This window comes from Mirounga angustirostris, unplaced genomic scaffold, assembly GCF_029215605.1.
Source record: "Mirounga angustirostris isolate CCGP_5_RB_7025 unplaced genomic scaffold, mMirAng1.0.hap1 SCAF_13, whole genome shotgun sequence".
NCBI lineage: Eukaryota > Metazoa > Chordata > Mammalia > Carnivora > Phocidae > Mirounga > Mirounga angustirostris.
Window position 1 is genome coordinate 53821426 of NW_026991721.1, and position 14911 is coordinate 53836336.

Here is a 14911-nt window from a genome sequence, read left to right on the forward strand (position 1 = left end):
ACAGCTAGAACTAATAGTACTTACTGTACATACCACTGACTGAATTTAGGCTGATGGAGAGAAGGAAAGCAGGTCAGAGATTTAGACACATCTAGCAGACAAGGAGAAGTCACTCCACAAAACTTTTAAGCAAAGGAATAAAAAATGAAAGTATGCCTTAGGAAGATGAATCAGGCAGTAGTGAATAAGACAGAGTGGGTACAAAGAGACTAGAGTCCATAAGCCCACCAGAAAAGTACTACAGTAACCTAGCCTTATGGCGGTGCCAGGCTGAGCTTGGATCATGCACAGCAACAGAGATGGAAAAGTAGCCATGGAGAGTAGTTATTTCAAAGGCCTCCAAGGAGCCTAGTGGCCAACTGTATAGAGCAGATAAAAGAAAGAAATCAATCAAATCTAACTGCCATACTTGGGGCCCAAATAAATGGGAAAATAGTTAAGAAAGATGTGGGAAACTGGAAAGGAAAGAAAGCCTGGAGAGAAAAATGAAGAGTTCCATTTAAAGTATAATAATTTGCAAATGACAGGAGTCTATGCAGAAATGGCCAAAACTATTTAAACTGAGAGAACTAGAATTTTGAGTAACAAGCCATACAGATGACAATAACCAGCTATCCCATTATGTATCCCATTAGAATGCTTAATGATTTGCTGCTACAGAAGCTTCACTCACTCATTCAACAAATACTTATTGTATTACTACTGTATGACAGGCACAGTGCTAAGGACCAGAAATAAATTAGTAATGAAGACAGACAGACACTGTCCCTGCCCTTAGGTAGCTTAGAGTCTAGGAAGAGAGATGAGCAAATGGACAATCAGAATATAATCAGATAAGGGTCAGTGATGAGGAAAATGAAGGTGCCATGGGAGCATGTAAGAGGGGTATCCAAACCAGATTTAGGGGTATATCATAGAAAGCCTTTCTACGGAAATGAGATCTAAGCTATGGGTGGGGTGCTTAGAAATCAGGGACCAGATCACACAGTAAGACCTTATAAGCCAATAATTACTCTGAAATGATTCAAAGAAAAGAGGGACATGACCAGCATTTTCTGGCTATACTCCAAAAAGCAGGAAAGAAGTAGATATTTAGCACACTCCATCAAGTAGTCATTCAAAAGAGGGAGGGGTTCAGGCTGACTCCCCTTTCTGACTTAAGACAGTACATGGATAGCAGTACCATTCACTAAACTAAGGAACACAACAGGAAGAAGTTTTTCAAGATGGGGAGGGGAACTGAGCTCAGTCTGGGACTTGTAGAGTGTGTGTGTCTTTGAAACATCCAAGCAATTTAACTCAAGTCTGGATGTATGGAAATACAGACTGGAGATGTAGACTTGGGAGGGATCTGAATGCAAATACAACGTGTTCATGAGAAGACAAAAGGCCCAAGTGGAAGCCTGACAACAACTGCTTAAAGGTTCCACCAAAAGCTTTCCTCAGCAGAACTGACAGCATTCTAGATGTTATTCATAAAACTATTAAGTGAGCTTTGCAAATAGTCCTTTTTCTACTTACTTAGCTAGAATAAGCAATTGTGATTGGCAATGGAAAAAAACAATGGCTCTTTACTACTTGAGCGTATTTTCAGATGCAATCAGTATCCATTTTAAAATACAGTATTTATTTGTACAACTTTTCTTAAAATAACTACCTGATGAATCAACAGATAGCCTGTGTTCCTATGTGTATATGTTCATTTGGACCTTAATACACTTTTAATTGCCAGCCAAGTTTAAACTGAAAAAAAATTGTGCGAGAATCTCTGTCAAGCACCTTCAAACCTCGGGTACCTTCTGCCTCAGAACTCTATGGAAGCCCAGAAGCTAAGCTTTTAAGGAGGAAAGGCAAGACCTCTTCTGAGACACTAAACCAGAACTGAATATATGTATTCCCCCAGATTTGGTCTAAGGTTTGAGACCACAGAGGAAGTTCTCCTCTCCCTCCAAATAGTGAGAAACAATGAGAAATAAGAAGAGTACTGTTAAGCAAAAGTATACAGATCCTGAAACTAAAATCAATTCCTTCTTTTAAATTCAATAGAGTAAAGAAATCCTTGTTCATATTTTAGTGCTTTAAACTACCCTCAAAAAAGCATCACAATCAGAGTCACACAGTGCAAGCATGAAGTGGACTTAAATGCCATCAGTGTTGCTCCATGACAAGAGGACTGAAGGTGCCCCTGCTAACGTAACCTAAAAGTATATTTTAGAGTAGAGATAGGAACCATGTGATCCTAATATACTGAGTTCACTCACGGAAAAACATTTACTAAGTAAAGTCTATGCTAAATCCTGAGACTCACAAAAGTTGAGTAAGACACAACTTCAGTGGAAAGGAGCTTACGCCCAAAGACGAGAGAAGACACGCACACAAATTCCCATGGGTGTGAGAGGAGAAGAGAAGGCCAACAGTGGCATCATGCTAACGAGCATTAGTGGGGCAGGGGGGAGTTGTAGAAAGGACTCCCAGCTTTGAAGAACAATTTAAGCCGAAACCGACTATCAGAGGGGGGAACAAAGGTCAAGCATGCCCTCACTACAAATCCAAGAATAGTAAAAACAAGTTTTCAAAATTTTAAACTCTGAATCCTCTAGTGAGGATAAGTCTGGATCTCTGTTTCTGTTTACTTTTCAAGAATCTAAAACATCTATACAAAGAACCAGGCCTGGCTTTGAATTTTCCAGTATTAAAATTCTGAAAAGCTCAACAATTGTGCTAAGAAGACAAGATCCTCCAAATTCGTAACAGGAAACGTGGCATTTTCCCAGATTATTTTCTGGCTTCAATGAAGAGGGAGAATGGGGACCACACTGCAGCAGCAGGATTTATAAATATGAATTACAGGATAAGATGATTTTCCAAACATCTGTCAGAAGTTAATTTGATCCAAGAGAAAAGGGGGAAAAAGAGAAAAAAAGACTCAAGAGAAGCCAAGTATAGTGACTAATACGTGGAACTTTTGTAGACTTCAGTGGGTTGATGGTCTCACGGGCATTGCATGCCCACTCTACAATAATAAATACACAGAGTCTGTACAATAATGCACTTCATACCATTCAAAGCACTTTCCCATGTACCCTCTCATTTGATTCTCACAATGCACACAGTGGAGATCTCTGGTTAAATGTAAACACAGAGACCTGGTACTTTGAACAGGATATATGAAGTGGGAAGAAATGTAGAGATGGCATGTAGCATAGTGTTTAAAAGAAAACACCTTTGAATAAAGGAGAGCTGGTTTTAAGTCATGGTTCGGCTACTCCCTAGCTATATAATCTTGGGTTAGTAGTTGAATGTTTTCCTCTAGGGTACTTTACTTATAAAATGAGAATAACCACCACCTCATGGAACTGTTACACAAGATTAAATAAAAACATGTAAAATAGCTAGTATAGTGTCTGACATATAGTAGGTACTTAGTAAATGAAAACTGGCAACTGTAGCTTTCAAAAGCTCTATACCTACCTGGTATAAGTAACACTGTTACTAGGATATCACACCAGCTCAAATCATTCAGAAACAAAGTTTTACCCTGGATTTACACTGAGCTCAGACACCTAAATGTTTTATAACAAAGCAGGCAGCTATTAGAAACAGCCCCTGAAGATTTATTGTCTTTATATTTTGTAATGGGGGGGGCGGGGAGAGGAGACATAAGGAAAGCTGAATACAGTATGTATAGGAATGGTCTATTTTTATGATTTTCCAACCTTTGCTTGATGATGTACTGAAAGACCTGGACAACATTATACCATATCCCTTTCCCTATTGTTAAAACATAGGCTACTTGGGACATTTAATCGCCACCTCTGAATGTCCAGCTTCGAATACTGTGTGGGACGTGCTTTGGAAACAAGTTAGTGTCCATTAATTTGACTGGTAAGAGGAAATAGCCATCTTTTTAACTTCTCAGTTCTATAAAGTTAACTAAATGGAAATATCTTAACTGGGATTAGAATTCAGATTTTCTACTTTTCAAAAGTATCATGCCTTGAAAAATATAAAATAAGAAATTTTCATTTGTACAGGTTCTGAAACTTGCTATTGTCCCTAAATCTTTAATCTAGGCTGGACTACGTACTTGAGATGATTAAGTTATGTGACTGTGTTTGTGAAATTAATCACCAAATTGCTATTTCAATCTCCTAAGAGTTTCATTCCAAAAAATTTGATCCTTTTTACTAGATTCTACTCCTGCTCATTTTTTTTTTTCCATTAGAGTGAGAAAGCATTGCCATCTACTGGACTCTGAAGATATTGCTGCTATAACTTTTAGTCTGAGAAAGGAATTCTTAATAATCTAATGCTTTTTGCACTTTGTCAAAAACATAGTAGTTATAATTATTATGGCAGTATGAGTTACATAAAAATAAAACTTCAGAGGGGCACCTGGGTGGCTCAGTCGGTTAAGGGTCTGCCTTCAGCTCAGGTCATTATCCAGGGCCCTAGGATGGAGCCCCAGGTCGGCTCCCTGCTCAGTGGGGAGTCTGCTTCTCCCTTCCCTCTAACCCTGCCCATCCAGCTCATGTTCTCACTCACTCTCTCTCAAATGAATAAATAATCGAATCTTTAAAAATAAAACTCCAGAAGTTGGGACTAGGGTTAAAGTAGGGTAGGAGAGAGAAATAATACCATCCTCTCAAGATTTTTATTCTCAGTTATTGCTATGATAGTCCCAAATACAGCATGCATTCACCTACATTCATTAACAAACTTCTGTTGAGCACCTACTATACTGTATGCCAGATACTGTGCCAGGGCTGCAATGTTAATACAATAGGATTAGAGAGGTAATCCCTTTTATCATAGGGTTTAGAACCTAGTGAGTAGTTTCCATTTATTATTGAACTCTATTCATACTGTACATTATCACTTTTTATCCCCTAATAATTTGAACAAATTGTTCTTTGTATAAGAGGAGAAAAACTCAGAGGTGACTTAATTTGCCCAAGATCTCTCTCACAGGTAAGTTGCAGAAGTGCCTGGAATTAAATTCACATCAATCTGACTCCAAAACCTGTACTTTTAACTACTAGGAGTATACACTCACCCAGGTAAGCTGTCAGCATCCTCCCAAAAATAAGAGTAGCAAAAAAAAAAAAAAAAAAAGAGTAGCTGACAAAAGGCAATTCAGGCAAAGATAGTCTTACATGTCTTTATAAAAGGCAAAACTCCTAAACTGAGATCTGAAAGGTTTCCAGCTTAATGGATAAAGAGCTGGCCCAACAGTCTCTTACTCCTCATGCTCCCCCAGATGCCATTCTAGAAGTTCAATCCACCTAGAAAACATCCCTCCCAACCACCTAGCTTTTATTCACCAACCTCCATCCACTCCAACTTCAAGCCACAACAGTGTTCCTCTCTGGTTCTCCAAGGTCTCCAAACGTTAAAAAAAGCACATCCTTCCTAAGGTGCTCTGCAGATTATTTAAAGTTCTGCTATAATTCACCTGTGTTATCTGCAAGACCCAAATAACTGACATCAAAAACAATTTTTCAAACTAAATCCATTGTAAACTGGAGCTCTTCTGGAATACATGCTGTTTTATCTCACCTAAAAGAAATACATGGCATTTTATCTCACCTGGATAAAAGAAATCTGCATCTAATACTTTTGTATCCCAAAATACTTGGTTTAATAATTGGCACATAGTAGGTACTTGATATTTATTGATGGAAAAAAATCAGTTTTGCAAATACAGACAGAAGACTTTCAGCATTTACTCAATCATCTCTTCATCTGCATTGCTGCTGAATAGCTAAGAGTTCTATGTTCATATGCCAAATAAATGCACTCTTACTACATAAAGTTAACAAGAACATATCACTCCCTAATAATGTCAGCAGAGGTTGCTGAACAAAGGATTCAAACCCACAGCATATTTTAGTCAAAAGTTTTCTGTGTTAAGTAGTTTCCAAACACATTCCTGGTAGTGAGACTGCACTACTTGTCCATTGTCCTATGTAGTTGAGAGATTGACCAGGTTCCTAAAAACTCAACAGAAATGAGTAAAGCCTTTTCGAGAAGCAGATGAACAAACAAAGAGGCAAGAGTCCTGAGCAAATAAGTAATTTCAGCTTTTAGACCCATAGTGGCTGAAGGCACTTTAAGTAATATGGACAGAGGAAGGATTAACAGCAACAGAATCATCAGAGGTAATAATAACAGTGTTTCTGGTTACAATTAATGTAAAACAACAAGAACGCTTAAGAACTGGTCAACAAAAATTCTAGTCACTATTTATAAAGTTGCTTTAAAATGTGCTTCCTTGGGGCACCTGGGTGGTTCAGTCGTTAAGCGTCTGCCTTTGGCTCAGGTCATGATCCCAGGGTCCTGGGATTGAGCCCTGCATTGGGCTACGTGCTCGGCAGGAAGCCTGCTTCTCTCTCTCCCACTCCCCCTGCTTGTGTTCCTGCTCTCGCTATCTCTCTGTGTCAAATAAATAAATAAAATCTTTAAAAATAAATAAATAAATAAAATGTGCTTAACACCCCACAAGTTTAACTCTTCTTAGCATATATACATTCTTAAAATACAATCCTATTCTCAGGGCACCTGGGTGACTCAGTCAGTTGGGCGTCTGCCTTCAGCTCAGGTCATGATCCCAGCGTCTTGGGATGAAGCCCCGCATCAGGCTCCGTGCTCAGCAGGGAGCCTGCTTTTCCTTCTCCCTCTGCCTGCCTATCTGCCTACTTCTGATCTCTCTCTGTCAAATAAATAAATAAAATCTCTTTTTAAAAAAAGATACAATCCTGTTCTCAAAGCCTTGTTACTTTAACATTTTATAAAATCCTTTATGAGGGGTGCCTGGGTGGCTCAGTCGTTAAATGTATGCCTTTGGCTCAGATCATGATCCCAGGGTCCTGGGATCAAGCTCTGCATCAGGCTCCCTGCTCAGCAGGAAGCCTGCTTCTCCCTCTCCCACTCCCCCTGCTTGTGTTCCGTCTCTTGTTGTGTCTCTCTGTCAAATAAACAAATAAAATCTTTAAAAAATAAAAATAAAAAAAATAAAATCCATTATGAAATATGTCCAATATAGATATGATTATCTGTTTGCAATTACTGTCATTACAAATACATTTGGACTTATTTCTACAACTCTACTACATGTTTTTGTTTACCACTTGTTTTCTTTCCTCCCTCCTATTAGTCGACAAAATTTTCTACTCTTTATAGTCCCTTTTTTCCTCTGCTACTTAAAAATATATATTCTCTGGTTCTAACCTATACTAGATACTTTCACATTTTTAACATGCACACTTGAGACCACAAATTTTTCTAACAAATTCTGTAGTTGTTTACCATCCTCCTCCCAGACAGATCAGTGACCTCAATGAGTCTTAACTCTTTACACACCCTCCCTCACCTCATTATTGTTGTCTAGAGCACTGCTTCTCAAGCGCTCTGTGGCCAAGGACCAGTTGCTTTTCCTTCAATCCACTGTGAACTGATACTTTTGTAAAATACAATAAAAAGGCACAATAATGCCAAACTGCTATAAAAGTTTTGAAACATTTACTCTCACTTTTTATACCTGGCTCACCACAGACTAGTGACAGACAGTTCTTAGACTGTCTGCTCTGGTCCACAAACTGTTCTTTGAATAACAATGGTCTAGTTTGTTTTTACCTTAAAACATATAACTTATTACGTATTAAGTTTTTGTTTGCATGTTAGTTTGCTGTCAGTAGTTAACTGCATTCACTAACGTTGTAACCATTTTTTTGTATCTTGCTGTAACTTGCTGTTACTTCCTACATCTTCCCTTTGGGATCACTTCTCTACCTCCACTATTCAGTATAGATAAAGGGTCTGTGGGCAGTAAATTCTCAATCTGTGTGTCTTTAAAATTGTTCCTCTTTCACCCTTGCTCTTGACTGAAGGTTTACTACAAATAGAATGATACATTTAATAGTTAATAGCACTTGATTATTTCTCCTGGCATCAACTGTTACTGCTGCAAAGTCTGCTGTCAGTCTAATTTGTAGATAATATTTCCTTTCTCTCTGCTCACTTTTAAGATTTCTCCTTTTATTTTTTTTAAGATTTCTCCTTTTAAAATTAACCTTGAAGATCTGCAGTTTCTCTAAGATGTCTTTTCTTCAGCCTCCATCTGTAATTGGAAGATTCCTGCCTTTCTCAGCTTCGTGTTCATTTTGCCCAGAGGAGCACATCTTTCAACGACTAGGCTTCTGCTTCTGCCTACTTCTTAATGTTTCTATTCCATTTCTGTTCCAGATAGGTTTATTTTCTTGCTTTTAGTTTGTTTTAGCAAAGTATGTCTCTTTAAATTTCTCTGATTTCACCGATCACCAGGGTTTTTTTGTTTTGTTTTGGTTCTTTGGGTTTTGGGGTGGGGGGGTTAAACCAATCATTGATTTTTGTTTGGTGCAGTGGAGGGTCTCAAAGTATGCACTTACAAGGACATCTGGACTGGAAAAATTGCTTATAGCTTTCTTTAAAAAGGAAAACTAGGGCGCCTGGGTGGCTCAGTTGGTTAAGCGACTGCCTTCAGCTCAGGTCATGATCCTGGAGTACCAGGATCGAGTCCCGCATCGGGCCTCCCTGCTCGGCAGGGAGTCTGCTTCTCCCTCTGACCCTCCCCCCTCTCATGCTCTCTCTATCTCATTCTCTCTCAAATGAATAAATAAAAATCTTTTAAAAATAAAAAAATAAAAAGGAAAACTAATGTTTTTTAAGGTTCAAACTATATATCAGATGTTCATCTGAAAGCAAGATAAGGCTAGACTAACTGAAGGACTATAGAATAAAATATACCACTTATTACAATAAGACATATTTCAATAAAGTTTTATTGACCATTTGGTCTTGAATCCCATCTCTGCTACTTAGTAGCTCTGTAATCTTGAGAAAGTTACTTAACTTCTGTGTGTCGGCTTCCTCTTCTGTAAAAAGACAATTGTGAGGTTTGAATGAGGTAAATTATGAAAGGAATTAGAACAGTACCTGGCATTTTATTAGCTCACAGAACATTAGCTATCATCATCATCATTATTATTATTACTATTGTCAGGGGGAACATTCTGCACTCATGTTTCCACACAGGCAAAAGATGTTCCACTCCTCGAGCCTCACATCAGGCTCTCTGCTCAGCGGGGAGCCTGCTTCTCCCTCTCCCTCTGCCTCTGCCTGCCACTCCCCCTGCTTGTGCTCTATCTCTGTCAAATAAATAAATAAAATCTTAAAAAAAAAAAAGATGTCCCACTCCATTTCCCAGGTCCTAAAAAGAACATTTCCAGTTTCTCTGTGTCCTTCACTCATTCCTCTCCAGGACAGACAGAGGACTAACTGCTGAGCTTGGGAGAAGAAACAGAGCATGATGGCCTCAGTTCTTTCCAGTTTCCCTCCCAGTCAGGAACAGCCTGCCTAGAGCACACATAAATTCTGCTTTTAGCTTGGAGGATTAGGATTTGTCCCTGTAAGGGCAAGATCCTGGTTTTGCTTGTTTTGTTGTTTTTGGGGGGAGGTTCAATTTGGGAGGAAGTATACCAGCTCTTTTAGTTGTAGAATTTAAGCCACAATTGCCAATTAATTTTATTAGTAATAAAGCCAACATTTTGATCTCCACTTATCTATCACCTGTCTTATTTCTAAACTTGTTCCAAACTCACAGGGAGAAGAAAGGGGAATTAGTCATCAGCTATCCAAAACTTCAATTACTAATAGTATCTGACTATGCAATTCTTAGGGAGATTAAATAGAATAACAGATATAAAGCTCTTAAAAGTATCTGATACACAGTAAAGTTCAATAAATATTCGCTTTAATATCATTACTATGTACCAGATATTGTGCTAGATGGTGTGCTAGTTACCAGTTGCAAGAGGAACTTAATCCCTCAACAGGGTCGGGATGGTTAACCCTATAAATGGGACACTGCAAAAAAAAAAAAAAAGTAGCCATCCCATAATTCTCTCATTAAATCAAACATTTTTACTAAGCAAATACCATGTCTCAAGAACTGTGGTAGGTACTGGGAATTCAAAATTACATATACAAATCTGTCCTTAAAAAGCTTACAGATTAGCAGGAAACAAACTGAGTGTTGTTGGAGTGGGGGGTGGGGTGGGAGGGATGGGGAGACTGGGTGATAGACACTGGGGAGGGTATGTGCTCTGGTAAGCGCTGTGAATTGTGCAAGACTGTTGAATCTCAGATCTGTACCTCTGAAACAAATAATGCAATATATGTTAAGAAGAAAAAAAAAAGAAGAAGAAGAAGAAGGTAGCGGGAGGGGAAGAATGAAGCGGGGGAAATCGGAGGGGTAGACGAACCATGAGAGACGATGGACTCTGAAAAACAAACAGGGTTCTAGAGGGGAGGGGGGTGGGAGGATGGGTTAGCCTGGTGGTGGGTATTGAGGAGGGCACATTCTGCATGGAGCACTGGGTGTTGTGCACAAACAATGAATCATGGAACACTTCATCTAAAACTAATGTTGTAATGTATGGGGATTAACATAAGAATAAAAAAATTAAAAAAAAAAAAAGCTTACAGATTAGAGGATCTATACAACAAAGGAAGAAAGAATTATAAAGTGGTATCTCTTATGTCAAAGGTATACACATTGTTGATAAACTTTAGGAACTCAGAATATGAGGGCTTTAAAACAAATTAAAAAAAAAAGCTTATCAGAGCTTCAATTGAATTTGATGAAGTCACCTAGAATACCTTCCATTTTGCCAAATCCAATGGGCAATTTTTAGTCCTCATTTTATCTGACCACTCCAGCCCCTTAAAAGCCAAAAACCAAAACAAAACAACTCTTTTTCTTTGGACTCTGAGATCCTATGAGACTCCACACTCTTTTCCTTATACATCCCTCATCACTCCTTCTTCTCAGTCAACTTTTCCATGCCTCCACCTCTACTTGGCCCTTAAAAGTTGGAGGTCCTCAAGGCTTGGTTAAGGCCCCTTTTTCCTCACTGACAGTCTGTCCCTAGCCTGAACTCATCATTTCAGTGATTATGTGCCATTGGCCCCACATTTATATCTCTAACCGACTTCTCTCCTCTGAACTCCAATCTGCACATGGATACCTTGAAGGCATCTCAAAGTCCATATGATCAAATATCAGCTCTCAGTCTGCCTCCACCACACCTGGTGTCCCTTAGTTCTCCCAGTGCCTGGAACATTTATCCATCCCATTACATTACCTAAGCCAGAAACCCAAAAGTCATCCTTTACACCTTCTTTTTCCTTATACCCTAGATTTGAAGCATACCAGGTCCTAATGATTTTTACCTCCTAAAACTTTCCTAAATCCACCTTCTCTGTATTCTGCCATAACTCTGTTCCAAAGTATCAGCATCTCTTACCTAATATACTGCATGATCCTCCCTTCTGTCTTTCCACATATATTCTTACCTCCTCTACAATCAGTATTTACTACAGAGTGAAATCGTTAAAATACAAATCAAATTATATCTCTGCCATGCTAAAAATCCTTCAACACAATCCACTGCTTTTAGGATAAAATCCTTTAAAAGGTTCTATATGATGTGGTTCCCTGCCTTCCTGTCCAGCCTCATCAGGTATCACTCTTCCTCATCACTCTGACCTTCCTTTAGTCCCTAAAACCCACCACGTGCTCTTCCACTTCATGGCCTTCGAACTTGCCAACCTCCTCTGCTAGAATGTTCTCCCCATTCAGCCCACACTCCCTGCACTTGGTTCACTTCCACTCATCCTCTGGATTATAGCCTTAAAAGTCTAGTTCTCAAATAGAGAGTCCCTAAGAGTGCAGGCAAGGTCTTCACTACATGCTCTTATAGCATTACCACCACTTGTGTTTCTATATATTCATCTGTTAGGTTACTTTACCAGTGCTTGTCTCTTCCACACACTCGTGCTGGAAAATATCCATCTGTTTACCAATGTACCTTTAGCACTTACAGAGGGCCCAATGGCTGACAAACATCAGGTACTCAATAATTAGCCGCTGAATGAATGCAGCATTCTAGCAATAGCATTTCACACAACCAAGAATTATGAAGCAATGTGATCACTAAGAGCAAGTAATATAGAAAACTCACCTCATTTGGTTTGTGGCTAGTATTAAGTGGGATAAAGAACATGAATCACCTGGCATAGTAACCTAGATAGTAGGTACTTGGTAAATATGAATTCTCTTCCCTTTCCTTTCTCTAATCGCCTGTAGATATAGAGATAGCACTTTGACTGTAGTATCACTTGACTCACAGTTTCTTAAATTTACTCAAAAGTGTAAAAGGTATCTGAAACATTTAATAAAATTGTATTGTACTTAATCAAAATTCACCATTCTGTTTTGACTCTCCAAAGAATTACATAGAATAAGAACAAAAAGCCCAGATTTCCTCTTAAGAAAATTAATAATCTGGATTTACAAAAGATGAATCGGGGTGGTTACAAAACAAGTTTTCACTTTAAAAAGCATTCACCTTAAGCCACTCTAAATAAATGTACAATGATACTTAAAACAAGATTCTATTTACACAGAGCTTTGTACACTATATGTCAAGGCACAGCGGCACTAAACAAAACTCACAGCATTAGAAAAATCCTCTTACCTTATGTTCAAATGGAGCACCATAGTAGCCATCATTCAGCCCAAAAATTATTTCATTTTGGTTGCGGGCATGAATCTAAGAGAAGAAAAACACGCTATCAGTTCTTCTCATTCCAATTAAGTTTTGTTATGATTAAGGCATGACAGTTACAACAGGATCTACTTCAATGCTGAGAAACAGGCTGACTAATCTAACAAGCCAGCAGAAAACATATCATTTATCCTAAGACCAGGTAATCAATTCAGTGCTTCCTGCTTTAGTCAAAGGGTTCACAAAATCATCACACAAGATAACAGGCACGATCATTCACTTTTATTTTCCACAAACACTTCTTGAGATTGCTATGGAAAGGCTATTTCTGAAATACAAGGGATCCAGAGACATACTATACATTCTCTGATCTCAAAGAAAACACAATCCAATTAGTCTATAAGAGTGCTTTATTTAAAAACTATAAAGTCCCAGAAAAAAACACAAAAGATCTATTTTCAAGAAGACAGTTTAGGGGCGCCTGGGTGGCTCAGTCATTAAGCGTCTGCCTTTGGCCTGTGTCTCTCTCTGTCAAATAAATAAATAAAATCTTTTAAAAAAAAGTTTAAAGATAATAATATCTAATTTGCATCATCACTCTGGACTCTAGTTTCCTCAAGTAAAAATGAATGAATCAGATTATGCTCTGTTTTATCATACTTCCGTGCCTACCCCCATCTCCTCTGGCTAAATCCAACATAGCATCCAAATTTCACTCAAGATTATCAATTAATTTAACCTAACTGACATCTGGATTCAACAACAGAATACACATCACTTATACAGGAAACATTCACCAAAAAAGAGATTTTATATTCTAGGCTATAAAATAAGCCTCAAAAAAGCTTAAAAGAGGGGCGCCTGGGTGGCTCAGTCGTTAAGCATCTGCCTTCGGCTCAGGTCATGATCCAGGGTCCTGGGATCAAGCCCCGCATCGGGCTCCCTGCTCTGCAGGGGGCCTGCTTTTCCCTCTCCCACTCCCCCTGCTGTGTTCCCTCTCTTGCTGTGTCTCTCTCTGTCAAAAAAAAAAAAAAAAAAAGCTGAAAAGATTGAAATCATACAAACTATTTTCTCTAAACTCAACAGAATTCAAGTAGAAAACAACAAAAGAAGGATATCTGGAAAATCCACAAATGTTTGAAAATTAAACACTATATCTCTAAATAACCAATGGATCAAGAAGAAATAAAAGGGAAATTAGAAAATATTCTGAATTGAATGAAAATGAAAATATAACATCAAAGTTTGTGAGTCATGGCGCGTCTGGGTGCTCAGTCATTAAGCGTCTCCATTCAGCTCAGGTCATGATCTCAGGGTCCTGGGATCGAGCCCCACATCAGGCTCCCTGCTCAGCGGGAAGTCTGCTTCTCCCTCTCCCACTCCCCCTGCTTGTGTTCCCTCTCTCGCTGCGTCTCTCTCTGTCAAATAAATAAATAAAATATTTAAAAAAAAAGTTTGTGAGTCACAGTTAAAGCAAGGCTTAGGGGAAAATTTACTAGATGCTTACTCTAGAAAAGAGAAGTCTCAAAACAGTAATGCAAAAATCCTACCTTAAGAAACTAGTAAAGAAGAGCAAAGTAAACCCAAAGCAAGCAAAAGAAAGAAAATTAAAGGATAAAATCAGAAATCAATGAAACTGAAAACAATAACAATAATCAATGAAACCAAACACTAGTTATTTGAAAACCTAAGAAAACAGATAAGTCTCTAAGAAGAGTGATCAAAAGAGAAGAGACAGAAATTACAGATAGCAAGAATGAAAGAGGAAAGGATCATTATATAGCCTATATACATTACAAGGATATAGTAATATTGTGAAAATCTTTATACTAATAAACTTGAAATCTTAGGTGAAACCGATAAATTCTTTGGAAGACAAACTATCAAAGCATAAGAAGACATAGATAAGCTAAATAGCCCCACATCTAATAAAGTAACAGAAGTCATACTTTTAAACTTTCCCACAGGGAAATCTTAACACCCAGATGAGTTCACTGAAGAATTCTGTCAAATATTTGCTGAATAAGTAATACCAATTTTACACAAATTCCTCCAGAAAACAGAAGAGTAAAGGCATCCCAATCCATTTTACAAGACCAGCATTACTCTCATACTAAACCAGACAAGGACAATGCAAGAAAAGTACAGACCAATATCCCCCATGGACATAGATAAAAAAAAGCCTTAATAAAATATTAGCAAATGTAATCCATTATGAAAGGAAATTTCCTTTCCTTTCATAAAGTGTCTACAAAATTTACAGCTAATATTATACTTAATAATGAAAGCCTGAATACTTTTAC

The 14911-nt window shown here is 38.2% G+C and overlaps 1 protein-coding gene across 3 annotated transcripts in view; it reads right to left on the reverse strand.

Annotated features, from left to right (window-relative positions):
• The window catches only part of UVRAG (UV radiation resistance associated), a 318993-nt gene that overhangs the window by 238503 nt on the left and 65579 nt on the right, over positions 1-14911 (reverse strand). For all 3 annotated transcript variants that reach the window (XM_064576913.1, XM_064576912.1, XM_064576914.1), the window contains one exon: positions 12579-12653. In XM_064576913.1, coding sequence (XP_064432983.1) covers positions 12579-12653 — 75 coding nt within the window. The remainder of the gene's footprint in view (positions 1-12578; positions 12654-14911) is intronic.